This window comes from Gymnoscopelus braueri (assembly GCF_963280865.1).
Source record: "Gymnoscopelus braueri genome assembly, chromosome: 10".
Lineage (NCBI taxonomy): Eukaryota > Metazoa > Chordata > Actinopteri > Myctophiformes > Myctophidae > Gymnoscopelus > Gymnoscopelus braueri.
Window position 1 is genome coordinate 35376810 of NC_137611.1, and position 23325 is coordinate 35400134.

General features: G+C 42.1%; 1 protein-coding gene across 2 annotated transcripts in view; it reads left to right on the forward strand.

The window, feature by feature from the left end:
* Positions 1-23325, forward strand: part of eif2b3 (eukaryotic translation initiation factor 2B, subunit 3 gamma) — a 69746-nt gene that overhangs the window by 17306 nt on the left and 29115 nt on the right. For both annotated transcript variants that reach the window (XM_080439489.1, XM_080439490.1), the window contains exons 4-5: positions 8475-8634; positions 9248-9359. In XM_080439489.1, the coding sequence (XP_080295615.1) occupies positions 8475-8634; positions 9248-9359 (272 nt within the window). The remainder of the gene's footprint in view (positions 1-8474; positions 8635-9247; positions 9360-23325) is intronic.

Here is a 23325-nt window from a genome sequence, read left to right on the forward strand (position 1 = left end):
AGAACGAGAAATCCCGAGTTTAAAAAAAAAAAAAAAAAAATTGGAAAAAAAGGTTTTTTTTTTTTTTTTTTTTTTTCTTGAAAAAAGTGTTCAGAACCCAAGATATCACTATCTGAAGATTTACAGCTCCATCCACTCTTTGTTTAACCTAAAACTGAAAAAGGCTGTATCTCGCTTCCTAAGCACTTTTTATTTTCTTTGAAAAAACAAAAAAAAAATTCTGGCAAAGTTCGTTGTAGGAAACTCAAATTAAACTGTGTTTTCGTGTGGCGTGGCAGTTTGGTGCACTACTCACCATTCATCATGGGTGGATGACAAAAAGCTTTCATCTTGAAATCTTTGGCTATTCAAAAATAGCAGATATACAAGCTATGAGCTTATACAAGCTGTAGATGCTATTTTTGAAAATGTGTGCAAATCTTTGAATACATATATTTTTTAAAGCGAACATTTTTAACTTAAATCTTTGCTTCTGGGGGTCCCTGGAACTAAATATTTTGAGATGGGGGTCCGCGGCCAAATACATATCATGACATGACAACGTTTGAGAACCACTGATATTATAGCAACATAAGTGTTTCAGAAAACTGTTAGGATTTAGAATACATTTTATAGAATCGGCCTCAGGTCTGAATGGGTTAACCACGTAAAGCCTATACTTGTATTGACCGGAGTCCCTCAAGGCTCTAGACCAGGGGTCTTCAACCTTTTCAGGCCAGGGACCCCCAAACTGATGGGGAGATGGAGCAGGGACCCCCTACCGGGGGGCTACCACATATATTGTATATTTATGTATACAATTGTGTTTTATATTGCCTGCTCCTATACGCACCTGCCCCAGTAGGTGTGCAAAATAAAAATTCTCTACAAAATATGTATAAACATACCATGTTATTGTGCATTGTGCCTCCATTTATCTGTTTGCTATGGATTCATGTTATGTTTAAAGACAATTTGACATTTTGGGGGAAAAAAAGAAAAACTTTTTTTTTTTTTTCAAACAAAAATATTGTTTAATCAAACTCCAATTTCGCGGACCCCCTGCAGTACCTCCGCGGACCCCCTAGGGGTCGCGGACCCCCTGTTGAAGACCTCTGCTCTAGACCTTTCTGTTTTCGCTGTATCTTTAATGAAAATAGACATTTTGTGACGCATTCTGAGCTTGTAGATCTGCGAAAGATGTTTTGCCAGAATACGGATACCTTTGAACCACATGAACCCGAAGTGGGGGTCACCAGGGGTCGCCAGGCGGGGTGGGGCTAATTGGAAATGAGAGAAAAGTGATTAGAAAAATATAAATAATATGTCGCTGTCACGCAGAAACCTCTTATATCCATGTTTTTTCATAAATTAATTCCCTACTTGATCATACTACGGCGTCACACAAAAGCAGATCTGCAAGCTCAAAAGCACGAAGCGATGTGTTTTGAGCTTGTAGATCTGCTACTTTTGATGCTTTTGAATTTGACATATGAGGTTTCCAGAGACGATATATACTTATAAATAAAATGAAATCATCATCGTCATTATTTTCAAAAAGATCAGAAAATATTAGAAAATAGTGATCTTCAAGCTCACAAGCTTTCAGATCTGCTATTTTCACAATTTATTTCTTTTCAGTATTTTTTTTATTGGTGTCTTTAAAACCAATGGTGGGTTTGCAGCCAGAGGCTATGGTTAGTTCAGGGGTCCTTGGCATGGAAAGGTTTGGGAACCCCTGCCCTATATAGCGTCCCTATTGTGGGCATGCTATAATAATAGGCGAATATTTAGCCAAAGAATTGCCGATCTACACGGCAGGCTCACAGCGTGTGGTTACTTATTTCACGCACAACGTTATGAGAGGTTAAAAAGAGGTTACTTAGTTGACACAGAGATTCCATGCAACCTGCAGCTGTAAACAGTAGTTATTATGGATCGGTGTCATCTACCACCGGAATGTGCAAGAGTAAACTCCTATTTGACAGCAGAGAGAGACCACACGCATGTGTTTTTGGGTGTCCTCGTTGTGTGCATACGTGTAACACTGTGTGTGTGTGTGTGTGTGTGTGTGTGTGTGTGTGTGGGGGTGTGGGTATGTATGTATGTGTGTGGTCCTGACCTGTCCAGCAGAGATCATGGCTGTTGAAAGGCCAGAGTGTCTCTGTCAGTTGACCCTCCAGCTGACTCCACTCTGCTGTCGCCTTTGTGTGTGTGTGTGCGTTTGCGCGACTGTGCGTGCACGCACGTGTGTGTGTGCGTGTGCGAGACTGCATGCGTTTGGTGCATATCTGCTATATCTCTGAATGTGCCCATGTGTTTACGTGTGAACGTGTGCGTGTGAGTGAGTGTGCGCGCACGTGAAACAAGACAAGAGGCAGAGAGAGAGAGAGAGAGATGAAAGATGCTGGGGTTTGCCAGTGTCAGTTGATCTGATGCAGAACACCTCCCCAGTTGTACCGTGGCAGCTTCCTGTCGCCTGGTTAGCAGAGTATAGAGCAGGCTAATGCTGGGGGGGTTTAACCCCCCCCACAGGTCAACCTGCGCCCCATCCTCCATCACCCATTAAACATATCACATGTTCTTCACATCACCCTCCTCCTCCTCCTTCAAATATAGTTACGATGTAAGGCAGTGGTTCTGAAACTTTTTAACATTTTAGATTTCTTTGGCTATTCAAATAGCAGATTTACAAGCTCGTACCGCGGCACTCAGATAAATAAAATCCATCTTTTCAGATCAACATCGCCCCCCCGCCCACTTCGCCTCATCGCCAGTAGTTGCCGGCTCTCATAGACATATAATGCACTTCCGGAAAATACTATCCTGAATCGCCCGCTGTTAAAACGCACCGTGATTCAGAATCAGAATCGCTTTGATCGTCACATCACAGTTTACAGGTGTAAAACACTGGGCCGAAATTAGTTTTTGTGCAAGCCCCCATCGTTTTTTGTTGTTTCCAGAAAGAGACGGGAAAAAAGAAGAGGGAGGAAAAATAAAAAAACAAAAACAAAGGTATCTACATACAGTATGTACTCATAGCATATCCATCTAGAGAACCACTGATGAAAAGAATTGTTCCATTGCACCATTTTCTTCACATGTGTGTGTGTGTGTGTGCATTTATCCATACATACACACACTGTACAGGACGTCCTACTGTCTGTTTCTCCTTCTTTCACTCCTGCCAATTTGAACCCTTAGCATCGCTATTCTGGGGTTAACATTCTGCTAAAGAATAGCAGATCTACCAGCTCACAGGGCTTTTCGTTGCAACATGTGAGCATCTATCTGCTGTTTTCGGCAAAGATATTTAGTGTCGAGCGAAAACAGGAAGGGTCCCAGTATAATGCCCTTGGGAATCTGGTCAACTAAGTATAGGGTTTAAGTTGCTAGCCTCTGCCCTTGCTCCCTCTGATTCCTTCCTTACTGTCTGGCCTCCTTCCTTCCACCTTTCCATCTTTCTTTCCTTCCTTCCTTCCTTCCTTCTCCCTCTCTGTCTCGGGGGAAAGGTTGTCTCTGTCATTGGGGCTGCTGGTGCTAATGGTGGGATTAGTCTGTCTGCTGACAGCGCACGTCACTGGACAGCCAAATGGACACCACACACACACACGCACACACACACACGCACACACACACACACACACACACACACACACACACACACACACACACACACACACACACACACACACACACACACACACACACACACACACACACACACACACACACACACACACACACACACACACACGCACACACTTCAGCACATCAATGGAGGCTAGTTAGTAAAATGAGTGATGGAGGTTTAGCTCTAGTCTAATTCTGGGTGTAGTGTAAGCGATATCTCAATGGAATTCCCATTATTCTCCTACATGGGCCCAAACGGTCCTTTGGCCTCCATGTTATTACATAGCTGGGATACTGAGAATAGCTGAAGCTATAATGAAGATGGTCCTGGCAGGGTGGGCCGAGGTGTGTGTGTGTTGTGGAGAGTTTGAACCAGTGTTGCCAGATTTTTGTTTGTTAGACCAGTGGCTCTCAAACGTTTGTTGTCAAAGGGCCCCCAAAATGATACGTATTTGGCCGCGGCACAAAGTGAGCTTGCATATCTGCTATTTTTGAATAGCCAAAGGATAAAATAATGGTAAAAAAATTAAGTGGTTAAAATGATTGTGATGCTATATTAACTACTTTTGCTAGGGACCCCCCTGGAACCCCCCCAAGGACCCCTGGGGTTCTCCGGTGCTATATATATATATACTGTAGCTAAAATCTAAAATGACACAAAAAACGCAACCTGCTATTCGCAACCACCAATATTTATTTGCATGCGACTTCGCAGGAAAACAAGCCCAATGTCGCTTATAATAAGCGGACATGGCAGCACACTTCCGGCTGTGTCCCCAAAATGTCTGGCAAACAGTGGGTTTATTATTTGAAGCATACTGACCTCCGTGTCCTCATTAAAAACCTGGCGTCCCTATTTTCGGCATGTCATTATAGGCAAACATTAACCACTTGAACTTTTGTGTCCCTATTCTGGGTGTGTCATAGTAGGTGAACATTCGGAAAAAGATTGGCGGACATAATACATTCGAGCCTGCAGGCTTGTGTGAGCTTGTAGATCGGCTATCATTGGCGAAGAGATTTGGTGTAGATGTGATGCGTTGTGAGCTTGTACTTCATACAGTGAAGTATAAAACAGGACTAAAGTGGTTAAACGATTTAGCCGAGTCATCCCCGTTCTCTGATATAAGGGCTCTTATGTTTGCACCAGGCTATTTGAAGTAGACTTGGAGACAGATATGTCTTCGTAAAGGTTTACAACATTAGTATCATTTAAAGTATGTTTGAATTATCTCCACAGACACTGTAGACAGTGTCCTAAAGTACTCACATTGTTGGCAAAACAAGTTAAAATGAAGGCCTCAAGTGACACTCCTAGCTTGTCTCTAGAACCCTACGTTCACAAAGTGATTTTGTCTTCCTCGACGAGACGACAGACTAATCCGCTCATAAGTCGTTTCAATTGTGCAAGTTCATTTTGGCATCACGACTACACAATTGCTTTTGTTAGATCTAACTAATAGGCAATACTACGCAGTTTGGTTCGGCTTTGTTTATGTCCAAAGCGCTAACACGCTAATAGCGTGTTTGTGTGTGCTTGTATTTTTCATGCACTATAACATCTTTAGTGTTCATTTAACTCTGCGAGTGTAAAACATTTACCCTCACTGGTCCATTTCCAAGTCAAGGCTTCCCATACCAGTGCTAGTTCTGTGTGTTACCCAAATCTTCCATTAAGTACAAAAGGGGCCACTGCCAACGCCCCGGCCAGCCATTTAACAATGACCTTTGACATTAGCTACAGTAGGGAGGGGAACGTCCGTGGCGTCTTAAAACCGCCTCAATAGCCAGAGCTATCTGTTGGCCATGTGTGTGCTCATACTATACAGCCCGTCTCAGCGTGTGTGTGTGTGTGTGTGTGTGTGTGTGTGTGTGTAATGTATGCTATAAACATAGCATGTGTGTCGTGTGTGCGCGCTGCATGCAGAAGCAGCAGCACACAGATGGGTGTCACGGCCTAGCTAGCAGCGCCAGCCAGCCGAAGCGGGGCTCGGGGATGTGGGTGTTTTGGGGCCCCTGGCTCCAGGCCTTCTCCCCCAATGAGCCATGGAGACTGTACAGAACCAATCCCCCCCCCCCCACCCGTTTTACTCTCCACCTCATGTCTTTTTCCATTACTCTCCATCGCTTCTCCCTCCCATGTCCTCCTCCTCCTCCTCTACCATGGTAGCGCTCTCTCTTTCCATCTCCCACCTCAGCACTGATAATGAAGTCACCTGTAGTGTGGAACCACCCCAAGGACCCCACTTTTTTTTAGAAGGTACTGTAGGGTGTGGAGTAGGGATGGATCATGGAAAATTGCATGTCACGATTACTGTGGCCCAAATAATTCATATCAACGATATTATTGTGATAATCAAAATATGCTTAAAACTCGCTCTCTAGCCACTTGCACCTCAGCATCCCTATTCTGGGTGGAGCGCCCAACAATAGTAGATCGGCTATTTTTGGGGAAGAGATTTGGTGTGGAGTGAAAAAAGAGCGTATGAGCAAGTGTGCTCTTTACACATCCGTTTTTACTTGAAGTATAGAGGGTTTAAGTGGTACCAAATATGCACCTCAGCAAAAGTGAATTGATCCCAGTGTCAATTCAGATCCCAATTTCACAATAGATTAAAATCCCTGTGATACAATTATTGTGAGTTTTCTTTATCACGATAAACGATAATATATCTATTATAATATATAATAATTAAACATAAACATTTTATATCGGAAAATATCGGTATCGGTTTTTATCTAGTTGTACTGAGCATTGTCAGGATTATCTCAGGGAGAGCATGATCCAAGCTGTTGTTTGAGACAAAATGTAAAAAATAATAATAATGCACTTTAATAATGAATATGACAGTGCCATATTGGCACTTTTTTCCATAACTTCAAGTTGAAGTCATTCTCTTATTTTGCACAGTGAATGTTTACATTTGGAAAGCCTGGTTGCATTTATGAATGCGTCCAGTAGAGCATCACAATAAGATATGTGTTCGTTCCACAACAGGAGATATGTGATGTTGTTTACTGACATTAGCTTTGCTGAAATTGTTGGACAATATTGGCAAAAAAAGCCAATATCGAGACATCCCTAGTCCCTTCCCTAGTGAGGAGGATGCAGAGATGGGACCCTCGATGCAGAGGCTTTAGGGTAGAAGGGCGTGAGGCCGCAGCAGGGCTGGACAATGGGGAGGTCGGGATTCCTGGAGGTAAAAAGTTTGAGGTGGTGGGTGGGAGAGGTAGAAGGGGGGAGTGAGTGGGAGGTAACAGACATGGGAGCTAGCAGATGGGAAGCAGACACACTCTCCAAAACAGAAACAATGACAAAGCCACATAGGATTTATTAATGGCTTGATACTGTATACTCCGTTGCGCACCGACCGGTCTCATGCGCCTGAAAATAGCCGATCTACAAGCTCAACAGCACGCCTGCGCTGCGCTGCGTCGTCAGTTTGTAGATCTTGCTTTTATCCGGCCGCCCAACGGAATATAAATCCAGCTGCTTTCAAAGGTTTAGCAAACTTAGGCCCCTACCTGCGTGTGCGTGTGTGCGTGTGTGTGTGTGAGTGTGATTTGTACGCAAACAAGGCTAAACTTGGAATCAGAAGAGCTAAGGGTTTGTCAAGTAGGTTCATGCCTGACTCTAGTCTCCCCCTCAATCTACACTCACTCCTTTTTCTTCATCTCTCTCTCTCTCTCTCTCTCTCTCTCTCTCTCTCTCTCTCCTTGTCTCTCTATCTATCCCCCCATCATAAGCTCATTTCTGTTGTGACTGTCGTTAGGCAACACAGTCCATGCCTCTTCACGCATGAGAGCCTTCCTGTGGAACGTCACCATTGTTCCCGTGTGTTCATATTTACTCAGACTGTATGCATACCGGCACGACTGACAGACGCATCCATATGTTTATATGTTGTTGCCACTTCTTGTATCGCTGCTATTTTGGACAGGGCTCCATGGATCTAGCATCTCAACGGGATTTACCTGTATAAATACAAGTCTAATAATCCACACATTGCAAACATAAAGCATAACGCTGCACTGTATTTTTCGGACTTTCTGTGTGATGTTTTCGACGTGCACTGTAAGTGGTACACGTGTACTATTCATGGGTGTGTCTGTGTGTGTTTACTCTCATGTTTAGTATTGGTTGAGGGAAGCCACACTTTTTGGATGTTCCCACGTTGGCAATGAATTAATATGCACAGCTATAAAATAATCTCAGTTATGACTCAATCAAGCAAAAACATTGAAAATGTGGGTTTTTGAAGCAATGCAACAAGCATAACTTTTGCCATGTGTCTGTCAGCATTGCATCAACACAGTGTACCCAAATGTGTGCACTCTGCACATAACTTCAAACCCAAACGGGTTGAACTCTAAACAAGAAGTTAGATATATGTGACGTACTGTATTTGTAAAGTGGATAGTCACTTGATGTCATGTTTACACTTTGAGTTGAGATCAAAATGAAACCGTTTGTTATGACTCAAATATAGCCCTTTTCTCATACATGTAATAACAGAGAACTTGAACCACTTTTGACTTTTCAACCTGGCGTCCCTATTTTGGGCATGTCATCATTATAGGCTAAAATTGTGACAAATAGTTCAGAAATAGTGGATAAGCTCACAACGCACCGTGAGCTTGTAGACGGCTAATTTCGTCACAACGTCACAAAACGTGACAAAATATCATATCATATCAAGTCATTAAACTAAAAAATATAACATAAATATTAAAAACTAAAATAGTAATAGAATACAAATGTATATATATTAAAAAAAAAATCGTAAATATTCTTTGGTTTGGTTTTAAAAAAAGATTTCTCCTCAATACAGCTCTCTTTCTCTCTCTCTCTCTCCCTCCAGACGGATGTGCTGGTGGTCAGCTGTGACCTGATCACGGACGCAGCGCTCCATGAGGTGGTGGACCTGTTCAGAGCCCACAACGCCACCCTGTCCATGCTCATGAGCAAGGCACACGAGTTCACAGAGACAGTTCCTGGTCAGAAGGGCAAGAAGAAGACAGGTAACAAACAGTCTTCTGGTTGATGGTGTCTGTCAACTCATTAGATTGTTGCATCAAAGCAGTATAGCAGAGTTGGGCGATTACACTGCTGGGCCATATGGACAAAATAAAATATCACAACCTTTTACAAAATACCTTCATATCAATTTTGTGACAATAATATCATATTATAACGATGTACATTTTTCTATGAGCATATTTTTTGCTATTTTTGAAAACTTTTTGCACATTTTTTAAAGTGTATAGGGTTTAAATGATTAAAACCATGAAAAGACTACACTTATACAATATTATGATATCCAAAATCCTAGGTGATATCTTAGTCTCATATCACAATATCAATATAATATCCCATATCCCTGGTTAGAGACTATCTTTAATGTAGCTGTGCAACAGTTTCTAACGCTGTTTTTGTGTTTTCTCCCATGATGCAGCACTGTTGTAGGAGATGAGATGTTAACAGTTTCTAACACTGTGTGTATGTTTTCTCCCATGATGCAGCACTGTTGTAGGAGATGGGATGTTAACAGTTTCTAACGCTGTGTGTGTGTGTGTGTGTGTGTGTGTGTGTGTGTGTGTGTGTGTGTGTGTGTGTGTGTGTCCTCCCATGCAGCGGAGCAGAGGGACTTTGTGGGTGTGGACGAGTCAGGGAAGAGGCTGCTGTTCATGGCCAACGAGGCTGACCTGGAGGACGGCCTGGTCATCAGAAAGTCCATCCTCAGGAAGTAAGTCAGGAACGTAACAATCCATTTTAACACTGGTTCTCAAACCTTTTCTAAATCAAGGACCCCCAAAATGTATACTAACTATGTACATGGCCGCGGACCCCCATCTGAAAACATATTGTGCCAGGGACACACCCATACAAGATTTGTGTGTTAAAAATATTCCAAATTCATCCAAATTGTTCACGATTTTCAAGTGGCCCATGAATAGGTTTTAAAATGGCTAAACTGATTTTGATGCTATATTAACTCATTTAGCTGGGCACGCCCTGGAACCCCCTCATGGACCCCTGGGGGTCCCCGGACACACTTTGAGAACCACTGCATTATAACATTGATTAAATTACTATAATCTATTACTATGTGAATTATAATTCACTATGAGTTTAATCTTTATTATTGTATGTAGTATTAATGAGTACTTATAACTATAATTATACAGTGTTATAAGCTAATTATAATGCATTATAACTAAGTACTAGACCGATGGCCTACTTGGGAATGATTCATGTGAGGACCAATGCAAGTTGGGAATGCATGCCCCGCCCAGTTATGTAATATCTGTTATACCCATTGTCAGAGTACATGTTGTCTGTCTGTGTCCCTTTTATGCCCATATATGGAGTTCTGTGTCAGGCATGCCCAAATATGGAGTCTAGGCCAGTCTATGACATCATATTGATGACATCAACGTACTCCATATATGGGAATTTTGGGGAGATCCGTTGATCCAACCGACTTCCCTCACTGGCATCACACCCTCGGGTACTCGCCGATGTGCATGCCGAGTTTGAAGTGACCCTTTTTGATTTTGAACGTCTTATCCATGCTTTTATCTCAACCCGACTCGACTACTGTAATTATGCACTTTATGTTGGTCGTTAGCCAAACCTGCTTGTCACGACTTCAGTTAGTCCAAAACGCTCGCCTCTTACGCCTCATACGGAAGTATGATCACATCTCCCCGATTCTTGCCTCCCTCCACTGGCTCCCTGTTTGCTACAGGATTCAGTTTAAGATCTTAATGTTTGTTTTAAGTCTTTAAATGGGTTGGCACCAATGTATATATCAGAGCTTCTACCCAATGACCCTACAAGGGTCTTGAGGTCTACTGACCAGTCACTTCTTAAGGTCCCAACAACAAGGCTGAAGACTCGGTGGTATAGATCATTTTCCGCTGTAGCGCCCAAACTGTGGAATGATCTTCCAACCCATGTTGGACCTTCTCAAACCTTGCCTGCCGAGGAGTACAAGAGAGTTTTCAAATGTGATTTAAAGTTTAAATCACGTTTGAAAACTCACGTGTACTTGGCTTTCGATGATTCAGACTGAGAGTTGCTGTTTCCACTAGGCAATGTGTCTGTTGCACCCTCTATGTATTTCCCCCCCTGTTTATTGTGTATTGTTAGTATATATTTTTTGTTACTGAGTGTACAGCACTCAACGCTGTTGTTTTAAATGTGCTTTATAAATAAAGTGGATTGGATTGGATTGGAAGTTGTCTGTCCCCAAAAAACGCCAGACTCGACGCTGGGCACGGCACTCCCTCGGGTCCTCAGCGACACGCTGACTTTGAAGTCGGTCGGTCGAACGGTTCTCAAGAAGCGCGAACTACAGGCAAACACGCAGACAGAGATTTTGTGCATTTATACTGTAGTGGAATATTTATAATGCGTTACAGACATGGTCTTTCATAGAAAGTGTTACCTTGTTGTTTTTCGAGATAGTTTAAATGCCAATAATAAAATGATATTTATTTCCACATTGGATAGAAAAGGAGGAGACACAGGCCAGCTGTTTTGTTCATAGCCTCTCGTGTGCATATAGCTCAGTCTGTACAAACATATCACGCAATGATGGAATGGAGGTGTCACAACTCATTAGAGACACACTTTATCACTAACTCACAAGAGGGGAAATAGCACATGCAGTATGTGGCTATATGTGGAACTGTTGCACTACACTGTGAAACGAGCGTGTCCAAATGTAACCAAATGGACCCGCAAGGGTCCACTATGTTACATTTGTACAGTCTCAGAGTTGCAAATGGACAGAATTAACCCATTCAATCCGGGAACGCATCTGTGTCATTTTAGATTTTAGCTATAACCATCATTTTATACTTCGGCTATTGAAAAATAGCAGATCTACAAGCTCATAGTGCCGCGCTACGAGCTTGTAGAGCTGCTATTTTTTTTTTATATTGAACATTTGTGCAAATCTCTTTTTCAAATCTTTGTGTCTGTGGGGTCCCTGGAACAAAATATTTAGAGTTTGGGCTCACGGCCAAATACGTATCATTTTTGGAGGTCCTTGACATGAAAAAGTTTTAGAACCACTGATATAAAATATTCTACAAGCTCATAGCGCGGCACTCAGTGCCACGCTATGAGCTTGTAGATCTGCTATTTTTCACTAGCCAAAGAAATCTAAAATGACACAGATGCGTTCCTGGTCTTAAAGGGTTAACACTGAGGATTTTACTGTGTAGCTAAAATGGTAAACCCACATGTAGCATATCTGAAGATGTTAGCATACCTCCATTTCTATTGATGTCACCCCCCCCCCCCCCCCACAGAGTCTACAATATACTTAATGGCTGTTTTGTGTTCACCCAATGACGGAAGGAACCAACTTCACAAAGAAAACAATAAAAAAGAAAGTGCTAGATTAAAGTCGATAAACGTTTAAGCATGAAGTAAGTTGACTACAAAATCAAAGTGTCGTATACAAATCACAGAGAAAACTCAACCAAATGAAATGATTGAGAAATACATTGTCTGCATGCTTTTAGATGAACTAGTGAGGCCAGTTTGTGTTTTTCTGCTGGTCTTTTTGATTGATTGATTGATTGACGTTTTTATTGACAAAAGGAAAATAAAAGGTCAAATACATATTCATTTGGGGGGTCCTTGACATAAAAACCACCGATCTAAACAACATTAGACAGCAAGCCCAAATAAGCAACTACACTTAGAAACAAGCCCCCAAAAACCGCAACCAGCAACCACTAATATTTACAAATGACTTCGCAGAAAAACAAGCCCAAGGTCGCTTATAATAAGCGGACATGGCAACACTGGTCCTCAGCCCTACTACCTCTGTCTTATCCACTAACACAGGACCTGCTGCCCAAGCTTACAGCTTATTAAGCCTCTGTTATACTTTGTTGTGTGCCGGTGTCCTGCTCAGTAAATAGCAGATCTACAAGCTCTACAACGCGTCACGAATGCGACGCGCTGTGAGCTTGTAGATCTGCTATTTACGGCATGCAGCGCCAACGTGCAAACAAAATCAGGCTTTAGCCAGTAGCTCATGTTTTTTTTCTTCTCTTTCTTTTTTACTTCCTCCCCCCTTTCTTTTCTACCTTTTTACATGAGTGGGATTTTCTTTTTCTTTCTTTCCAGAGGCTTTAGTTAGTGTGTATAGTGTTGAGGTGGTGGGAGGTTGTGTGCACAGCACACACCCACACTTGGATTGGGTGCCTCTCTTGTTGGGTCTAAGCTCCTTTTTAATCCATTAAGACCGGGAACGCATCTGTGTCACTGTAAGATTTCTTTGGCTATAGCAGATGTACAGGCTCATAGCGCTATGAGCTTGTAGATCTGCTATTTTTTTTAAATAATCGTGAAAATTTGGGGAAATCTTTTCAATATATATATACATTTTTAACTCATTGAGTGCCCGAATTATTTCTGGCTATTTCTGGCCAGTACGATTTTTATTTATTTATTTCAAAGTAAAAAAAAAGGGCTTAGGAAGCGAGATGCAGCCCTTTTCAGTTATAAGTTAAACAAGGAGTGGATGGAGCTGCAAATCTTCAGATAATGATATCTTGGGTTTTCAAAAACACGTGAAACACGTTAATGGCACGTTGCACCATAGCGGTAAAACACGTGAAACACGTTAATGGCACTCAATGAGTTAACTTTGCTTCAAAGATTTGAGTTGAAAATGTTCGCTTTAAAAAAATATATATATATATATTCAAAGATTTACACAAATTTTCACGATTTTTCAAAAAAAATAAGCTCTATGAGCTTGTAGATCTGCTATTTTTTAATAGCCAAAGAAATCTTAAAATGACACAGATGCGTTCCGGGATTGAATGGGTTAAGCCCTTGCATCTGTGTACCATGCATGCTATCTCAGGTCTGGGTTCAGACACTGTTTAGCCTGTTCTTGTGAAATGGACCTTCTTGCAACACAGGGACACTCAACTCAACTCAACTCAAATGGATCAGTAAGGGTCCATTTGGTTCCATTTTATACACTCTGTGAGTTCCAAATGGATAAATGAATACTGAGGATTTCACTGTGAAGACTTTGAGAATAGAATAGTACAGAGCTGTGATCTGAACACTCTTCTGCAGAAAATATCAGATCAGCTTTTTTTCAGCGAAAGCTTTCCCCACAATAACAGAAAACAGAAAAGACACTAGCGTAGAGCCCTGAGGGGACTCTGCTCAACCATATGGGGGTTTTAAAGTGGTTAAGTAGTTACTGTATGAGCCCTGGGTCATAATTGGTCAGTCATTTCATTGGGTGTTAGTTCTATGCCAGCAATGAGAAATAAATAAGGTGTTTTTTGGGAGTGCCTTTTAGGGTGGTATGATGATTACTTGGACGGGTGTTATAACTGATAGTTTGACTAAATCTGGATGTTTGGGGCTGGGTTTTAAATACTGCCCTCTAAACTCTAAAAGTGTGTGTGTGTGTGTGTGTGTGTGTATGCGTGCGTGCCCCGGTGGTTTGGATCCCAGTAACAGTCAGAACGCTCTCCGTTCCCTCTAAGAGTCTTTGGGTTCTACGGTCTCTCAAGTCCAGCGTATATACGTGGGAGAGCGAGTGTTTTGGGAGCTCGTAAATACTTCAGGGAGCCAGAGGAGCCACTGTAAATTCTGGCCCTATAAGAGAAAGGAGCTGAAGCAGCTGCTATATAGCATGCTTCTTCTATACACAGGGAAATCCTGCACACACACACATAACACGCAAACACATTATGGCGGCACGGCGAAACGAGGTGCGCGGCGACCGAGAAACCCACTCCGAAACACACACACCCATCCTCGCACATTGTCACAGCGTTATGGCAACATATCGAGCTTACAGTTAAACATTCACGGGCTTACAGTGAAAGACTTATAGCCCGCCGGCTGCCTCTCACCATTTATACACACACATGCCAGACAGGGCACATTAAACTGTCACGGAGAAATCGCTCGACATATTTATAGTTCATAGTGGTAACATAGTAGAATCCAGTATTTTTTCGGCAAACTTTGATCGTTGATTTGATACCGGGCTTGACCGACTAGTAAGTTTACTTAGCTTCAATAAATGTACATGTCTTTGAAGTTTTGCTCATCGCAAACCATTACAGCTGAGGAGGGCCCCTCCTGGATAAGAGTGTATGCGTGGAGAGAGAGAGACACACAAACACACACACACACACACACACACACACACACATTATCGTCCCCTTGCATGGTGAGCAGTCTGGATTTGTTCTAAATGTACACATTGTCTTGGGACTTAGTGTGTTGTTAGACTAAGCAGCCTGCTCAGTCTTGTGACATCCGTCCCCAAAGCTTTTTTTCCCCCTTCAGAAAGGAGCACTCAGCCTCAGCCCTTTAGCTCAGTAGGTTTTCCTTTTTGTATCTTGTGAGTTTTGACCCCTTAAAAATGAATTGACGCCTAAGACTCTTCCCTCGTTAGTTCTCATTGTCTCTTGCGTTATCTATTGGTGTGTTTCTTAAAGACACAGACACACAAAAAAAGTTTGATGCATTTTAACACATTGGGTGCCAGAGGTTTATTAAAAGTGCCAGGATTTTTAACCATTTTTGAACCTTTTTCAAGTAGTCACAAAATATTTTCAGTGATCACCGTCCTCACGGTGATCCCCTCATTACACACATAAAAACATTCGGTAATCCGTTCCATAGTTGCAGCCAGTTGAAAATAGTTAAATTAACATTGTAAAAAAAAAAAGTACACAGGAGCCGAGATACAGGTTTTTGAAGTCATAAGTTAACCAGGAAGTGGATTGGAGTCTAAATCTTTGAAAAATGATATCTCCTGGTGCTGTGAAGGAAAAAAAAAATGTTTTTTTGTTTTTTTTTCAAAAACAGTATATATACGGTTTTGGCACTCAACGTCAGTTTTTGAAAAGAAGTATATATACGGTTTTGGCACCCAATGTGTTAAGAAAAACAAGACTAAATGCCCTACCTTGCACCAGACCTATATAGGCGGGTACACAACACACACTGCATCCAATCAAAATCCATCCAAATTCAACATATCGCTCATGTAAACAAAATAAGTACTGTAAGTAAGTAGGTTTATTGTCGGTATCAGCCGAGAATGTGTTGATGGTTTTGTGTGACGCTGTAGTATGATAGTAGGGCGTTAATTTACAAAAAACACAAAGTTAGAATATGGAGATAATTGGTTTCTGCCCGACAGCAACGATATATTTGCATATGGAATATTCGCTGACAGCCCAACTCAACAATACAGCTGTAGCAGTTCCTTCCTATCCATTTCGGGGCTGATTACTGATTACTAAGTGATGATTAAGTTGACATGTCAGGATATCACAGTTGTCTCTCGGACTTTAACCCCTTTAGACCTGAGGCAGATTCTAAAAACAGTATATATCAACAGCTAATGTGACACAGAGGTGTTCCCGGCTTGAAATGTATAACAATGTATAGGTGTTCCAGGTTTTTTTTCTTTTTCTTTTTCTTTAACCCATTAAGACCTGAAGCCGATTGTACATGTCTCCTAAATCCCAACAGTATTCTGAAAAACGTATGTTTCTATATCAGTAGTGCTCAATCCTTTTCATGTCAAGGACCCCCAAAACTATATGTATTTGGCCGCGGACCCCCATCTCAAAATATGTTTTTCCAGGGGTTCGCAGAAGCAAAGATTTGAGTTACAAATGTTCGCTTTAAAAATATATATATTCAAAGATTTGCACTCATTTTCACGATTTTTCAAAAATAGCAGATCTACAAGCTCGTAGCACGGCACTCGGTGCCGCGCTATGAGCTTGTATATCGGCTATTTTTTAATAGCCAAAGTGTAAAATAATGCTTTTTTAGCTAAAATCTAAAAATGACACAGATGCGGTTCCAGGTTTTAAATGGTTAAATAAGGAGACATTACAGGAGGATGCCTCCTACAGGAGGATGCCTCCCTCCTGTAATGTCCTGTAACGACCACATGCCCCCCCAAATAATGCCAGCAGCAGCAGTATGGCCATCGCGGAGGGTGGTCCACCTCCTGTTTCCACTTGATGTTTAAGGTTAAGGTGAGCGGAGAGCTTTCGTTTCCCTCCCATCTGCTGACATCATTATATCATGCTAGTAAAGCTTCTCCCGTAGATACTTGCATGCTTTCACTTCGTGCAATGAGCAGAACCGGCTTTTCCTCTGCAGAAAATTGTTCGCGTCTCATGATCCAACTTTTGCCGAATCCATCATTTAAATAACAGTGTGTCAGGTGCAGGCGCACTTGGCTCTTAAAGGAAATGGGAGATGACACTCTGATTTATGTTAATGCCCAAAACACACCCATGACTAATTCAGAGACTTCAGTGCAACCCCTTTGCGTCTTGCGCCTCACTTTACACCCAGATTATCCACCGTCTAAATGGCAAAATTGTTGGACTATAGCCCCCAAGGCACAGCTTTAGACCATGCACCACCTTGTGCCATAGATCTTCCACCTAACAGTCTAAAAGCCCCACTCACAGCCCTGCTTACACCTAACTGGAAATTGTCCTAAGGTCGGCGCTAGATGAACAGCCATCGGGTCACTAAAATCGGTACAGTGTTGGAAGCTCACCAAAATCAGAAGGGGGCATTGTCTGGGGAGCATCATGGAGGTGCACAATGAATTCCATGGAAATCCACCCGGTAGGTGGAGGTTTTGTTTGGAAATAAAGTGGTGGACGGACGGATGGACCGACCAACATGCATGGCCATCCGTACAGCCCCCCGCTAGTAGTCTTGCGAGCGACACTGTTGCCTCCAACAATTTTCAAATGCTTCCGTCATACAGTCTGGAGGACGGAAGCTCTGAAAATGATCAGTGGATAAAGTGTATGTGACGTCTCCACCCCGCTTCCGTTTCATCTTTACAGTCACGCAAATTTGTCCTAATATAAATCAAATTAACCCATTTAATGCCTGAGGTTCCGATTCTGCAAAATGTCTTGTAATCCTACGTTTTTTGAAAAAATATCAGTGGTTCTCAAACCTTTTCATGTCAAGGACCCCCAAAATGATACTGTATGTATTTGGCCGCTGACCACCACCTCAAAATATTTTGTTCCAGGAACCCCCAGAAGCAAAGATTTGAGTAAAAAAAAATCGCTTTAAAAGAATATAAATATATTAATTTGCACACATTTTCTCAATTTTTCAAAAATAGCAGATCTACAAGCTCATAGCGCGGCACTCGGTGCCGCGCTATGAGCTTGTAGATCTTCTATTTTTCTAAAATAAAATGTAAAGATATTTTTTAATATATTTTCATGAACGGAAGTGACGAACAGGAGACAGCCTCTGTTCTCGGCTTTCAGAGTGGGTAGTTCCAGACTCTACATACAACATTCGGAGATTGTGGAATAGTTGTCTGGCTACGCGAGACTGCCCCCCTAGCACATGATAAAAATGTAGTTTTATGTACAGGAAATGAAAGAGGCCCCGGGGGGCTTTCCAGTCACTGTCTGTACAAAACCAGACAACAAATCAAGTTGAGATATTAACGTAATGTCATGTCATGTCGGGAATCAGACATCCATTAAGACGCTCCTCTATTCAATCATCTTGTCCTTCTGTCCTTCTCTCCTTCCAGGCAGCCAGCCAGTCCATTCACATACCCCTCATAATGTCCTTATGTCCGTCCATTCCACCACCAACCCCCTTTACCTTTCATTGTCAAACCTTGAGCCTGCTTTATGCTTGTAGATCTGGTATTTTCCAGAGAGCGACACCCAGCATACAGCCATGTGTAGCTCAAACCGTAGCCCTGCATGGGATTGCCCCCTTGTTCTATCCCTACTAGTTTCCACAAGTTTGAGGTGTGTCAGCTCACAACATTCAACACATGTGAGAGTGTTTGACCCAGGAATCGATTAAACAGTGTGAAGAACCCGGGCAGACTCTTCCCTCGTACATTCCAGCTTAGCTTTCCACACCCTCTCACACGCGACCTGGCCGCGGGCCCATTTGTTGTGTGATAAAAAAAAACTTTGCGGTCCAAATCCTAATACTAAGGACTTACGACTTCTTTTGTAAACTCGTGAAATTTCAGATAAAAACGGATGGATGTGAAGGATAATACTACAGTGTCACAGAAAAGTAGCAGAAATAGGGTTAGGGTTAGACTCAAAGCGTGTCGCACTGCAACAATTCATTCATTTTGTTAAAAGAGAATGTGGTTAAATCTGTCTGTGGGTTTTATAAATATTTAACCAATGAAAAGTATTAACAAGAGCATCGGATCCATTGTAACACAAGTTATTTTTTCCATTTCCTGACAAGCAAGAGTTTTGGACAGATTTCCACCTGGCAGCGACGACATACTGTATACACACACGCACACACACACACACACACACACACACACACACACACACACACACACACACACACACACACACACACACACACACACACACACACACACAGGCGTGCACTATAGTTGAACTTAGAACAAAGACTAAAACCTCAACATTTTTTGGTATTTAAAATCCCCAAATCTATTATTAACTTGAGTTTCTACTGTCTCAATCGCAACAAAACACTGGTGTTTTTTTCAAGAGGATGGAAGAACTTCTAGACAATGATACTCAGATCAGATTTGAAAGGACCAGAACATACCCTTCAACCACACTATACACTTAATTATAAAAAGACACAAACAAAATAAGGAAATTTTAAAAGCAGTTCTCTCTACATTAACCCATTAAGACCAGGAACGTATCTGTGTCATTTTTAGATTTCTTTGGCTTTTAAAAAATAGCAGATCTACAAGCTCATAGCGCAGCACTCTGTGCCGCGCTATGAGCTTGTAGATCTGCTATTTTTGATCAATCTTTATGAATTCATGCAAATCTTTGAATATATATATTTTTTAAGCAAACATTTGTAACTCAAATCTTTGCTTCTGGGGATTCTACAAATGTCTTCCTACAGTTTTTTGAAAAACTTATGTTTCTATATCAGTGGTTCTCAAGGACCCCCAAAATTATATGTATTTGGCCGCGGACCCAAAACGTTTTGTTCCAGGGACCCCCAGAAGCAAAGATTTGTGTTAAAAATGTTTGCTTTAAAAAAAAATATATATATACAAAGATTTGACACATTTTCACGATTTTGTTTCCAAAATAGCCAAAGAAATCTTAAAATGACACAGGCGCGTCCCCGGATTGAATGGGTTAAGTTATTTCGGTGAAGACCGTTGCATGTGTCAGTTGCATGTGTCTGGGGGTCTCCCTCTGTGTCCAATTAAAACGCACCGCTGGCTGCGCACACATTCCAGGTCTGGTGGAAATAGCCCCGGTGCATTGTGGGAAAAACCAGGTGGGAGTTCTGTGTGTTCCCTAATAGCGGTGGTTCTCAAAGCTGGGGGTCCAGGGACCCTCAGGGTTCCTCGAGGGGGGTTCCAAATGGAACCCTTACAGGTCTGTAACTCTGCGAGTGTGTACACTCTCAGAGTTATGAGGGTCTTTGAATATTAACCCATTAAGACCTGAGGCCGATTCTACAAAATGTTTTAGAATGTCTTCTAAAAACTTTTTTTTTTTTTTTATACTTATGTTACTCTGTCAGTGGTTCTCAAACTTTCATGTCAAGGACCCCAAAATGTATATGTATTTGCCCAAGGACCCCCATCTCAAAATATATTGTTCCAGGGACCCCCAGAAGCAAAGATTTCAGTTACAAATGTTCAAAGATTTGCAACAAAAAAAAAACAATCTCAAAAATAGCAGATCTACAAGCTCATAGCGCGGCACTCGGTGCCGCGCTATGAGCTTGTATATCTGCTATTTTTGAATAGCCAAAGTGTAAAATAATTCTTTTTAGCTCGAATCAAAAAATGATGCTTCTCCCGGTCTTAATGGGTTAAAAAGGTTTGAGAACCACCGCCCTATAGGAAGCCGAGGCAGCGCGGCACTCGTTCTCCAGGCCTTCATATCTGGCCAGGCATTGCTTCTTTGTTTCATTCATTCATTCATTCATTTGATTTATTAGTTGTTTCTTCATGCCAACCCGTATTGATTTCTTTTCTTGGAGTGGAACCAAACCTCTGGTTGATTTGCCAGGCTGGTTTTGGCTGACAAAAGTTTTCCGCTGGTGGAGGCAAAACTTTTTTTTTGCAGACTGATTGTTAATCGCTTTAAGTCTTTTTCCCTTGGCACTTTGGTCCTCGTACAACTTTTTGATATTCGGTGGTAGGAAGTTACAAGGAAAACACACACAACCACACAGAAGGAAAAATCGATGATGTCACGGTGCAAGGATGCAAAAACGTGGTGGTGTTATGTTTGGGTACAAGTATCACACTATCCCTCTCTCGTTCCATATTAGGGCAAGCGTGCCGTGCGGCTCGCCCAGGATCAGTCGAGCGTTTTCTTTAACCCATTAAGACCTGGAACTTATCTGTGTAATTTTTTGATTTGGGCTAAAAAGCATTATTTTACACTTTGGCTATTCAAAAATAGCAGATATACAAGCTCATAGCGCGGCACCGAGTGCCGCGCTACGAGCTTGTAGATCTGCTATTTTTGAAAAATCGTGAAAATGTGTGCAAATCTTTGAATTTATGTGTTTTAAAGCGAAAAGTTTTATCTCAAATCTTTGCTTCTGGGGGGTCCCTGGAACAAAATATTTTGACATGGGGGTCCGCGGCCAAATATATATCCTTTTGGGGGTCCTTGACATGAAAAAGATTGAGCACCACACTGAAACATAAGTTTTTCAGAATACTGTTGGGATTTAGGAGACATGTAGAATCGGCTTCAGGTCTTAAAGGGTTAATGCAATTCAATATGCGTTCATGTGACTTTATGTGGCCCACGGAAGAAATCAACAGCTTTAAGCAGCAAGATGCAAAACAAAAGGAATCCCACAGAGTCTGCTCTAGAGGGAACTGAATGCCATAGATAATGGCTAAGCTCTATTAAGCCTCGATTTGGAAACCAGACTAATGAGGACCAAGTCATTCAGCTGCACTTGAGTCATGTTCCGTGGTGTTTTTTTGTTGTTGCTGTAATTAAATAAGACATTACACTCCATGTGTGTGTGAGAGAGAGAAAGAGAGAGAGAGAGAGTGGTGTGACTCATCTCCCACTGTGGACTTTAGTAGTACTTTAGTAGTAAGTCATTAAGTCGTTGGTTGAGTCATTCCTTAGCCCGAGGAGCTTCGTAAATTCCTCCTCCTTTCTGCGCCGAGCTCTACGTCGACTCTACAACCGCCACACATGATGGTGTTGTTGGACCGGGAAAGCAAGACAGTTTTCATTTCCTGGCAGAAGGTTCTTTTGCAGATGATGTAAATGCAGAAAATATTTATGCTCCAGGAGCCGGGTCGAGATTTAACCCATTAAGACCTGAGGCCGCTTCTAAACATTTTCTAAATCCTAACAGTTTTTCGGAAAAAAATATAAAAAAATAATTTTCACGTTTTTTCAAAAATAGCAGATCTACAAGCTCATAGCGCGGCACTCGGTGCCGCGCTATGAGCTTGTATATCTGCTATTTTTGAATAGCCAAAGAAATATAAAGTGACACAGATGCGTTCCAGGTGTTAATGGGTTAAATGCGTTACATGAGCGGAGTGAGCTCATGTTCAAATGTTTTATATACAGGAAACCCTAATATATAATTCTAAAGGAGTTTCTAGCCAGTTGAATGCTACGTAAATTGTTCTTTCCTCCAAAAGTATGTGAATAAAGACACACTGCAGCCATTTTGCTCAATTGAGTGTTTCAATCTCACGTGTGGCAAAATGCGTGTGCGTTCTAGTCCTGGAGAACGTAGCAGTTCTTGTAGTCGAGGGCCCATCTTTCTTGATTCCTGAAGCGACTTACACATTTCTAAAGATGTGTTCATTTATCCTTTTGCAACGTACGGGTCCATTTGGTTCCATTTGAACACACTCTCAGAGTTAAGTTAACACTCAGGATTTTGTGCACGCAAACTCAAACAGGTAGATGTCCACGCACGCGCAAACATGCGTGCACGCACTCAAACGCGTACTGTACGAACGAACGTGCATGCATGTTGCACAGGCATACAGACAAATACTGTAGAGGCGTACACGCACGCACGCACACGCACGCACACACACACACACACACACACACACACACACACACACACACACACACACACATACACACACACACACACACACACACACACACACACACACACACACACACACACACACACACACACACACACACCTTGCTACTGGCCTGCTATCCCTGGATATCTCGCCTGGTTGCCCACAGGTGGCAGCAATGATGTCACATGTTTGGTGTTCCCGTTAATTCTACCTTTAGCCCTCTACACATAAACACACACACACACGCACACATGCACACAAACACATAAACACACACACACACACACACACACACACACACACACACACACGTAGTCAGGATATGCTAACATATGAGCTGTTGCGTGAAGAAGCACATTGGGACCACATGTAGAGTTTCACACAGTCACTGTGTGTGTGTGTGTGTGTGTCTGTGTGTGTGTGTGTGTGTGTGTGTCTGTGTGTGTGTGTGTTCTGGAGGGGGGGGTCATCTACTGGTTGGTAGGTTAGACACATGTCCTCTTTATGCTGTTTAATAGTAGGGCTTACAGCAGTGATACTCAACCTCCGGCCCGCGGGCCACTTCCGGCCCGCCGAGCAATTTTGACTGGCC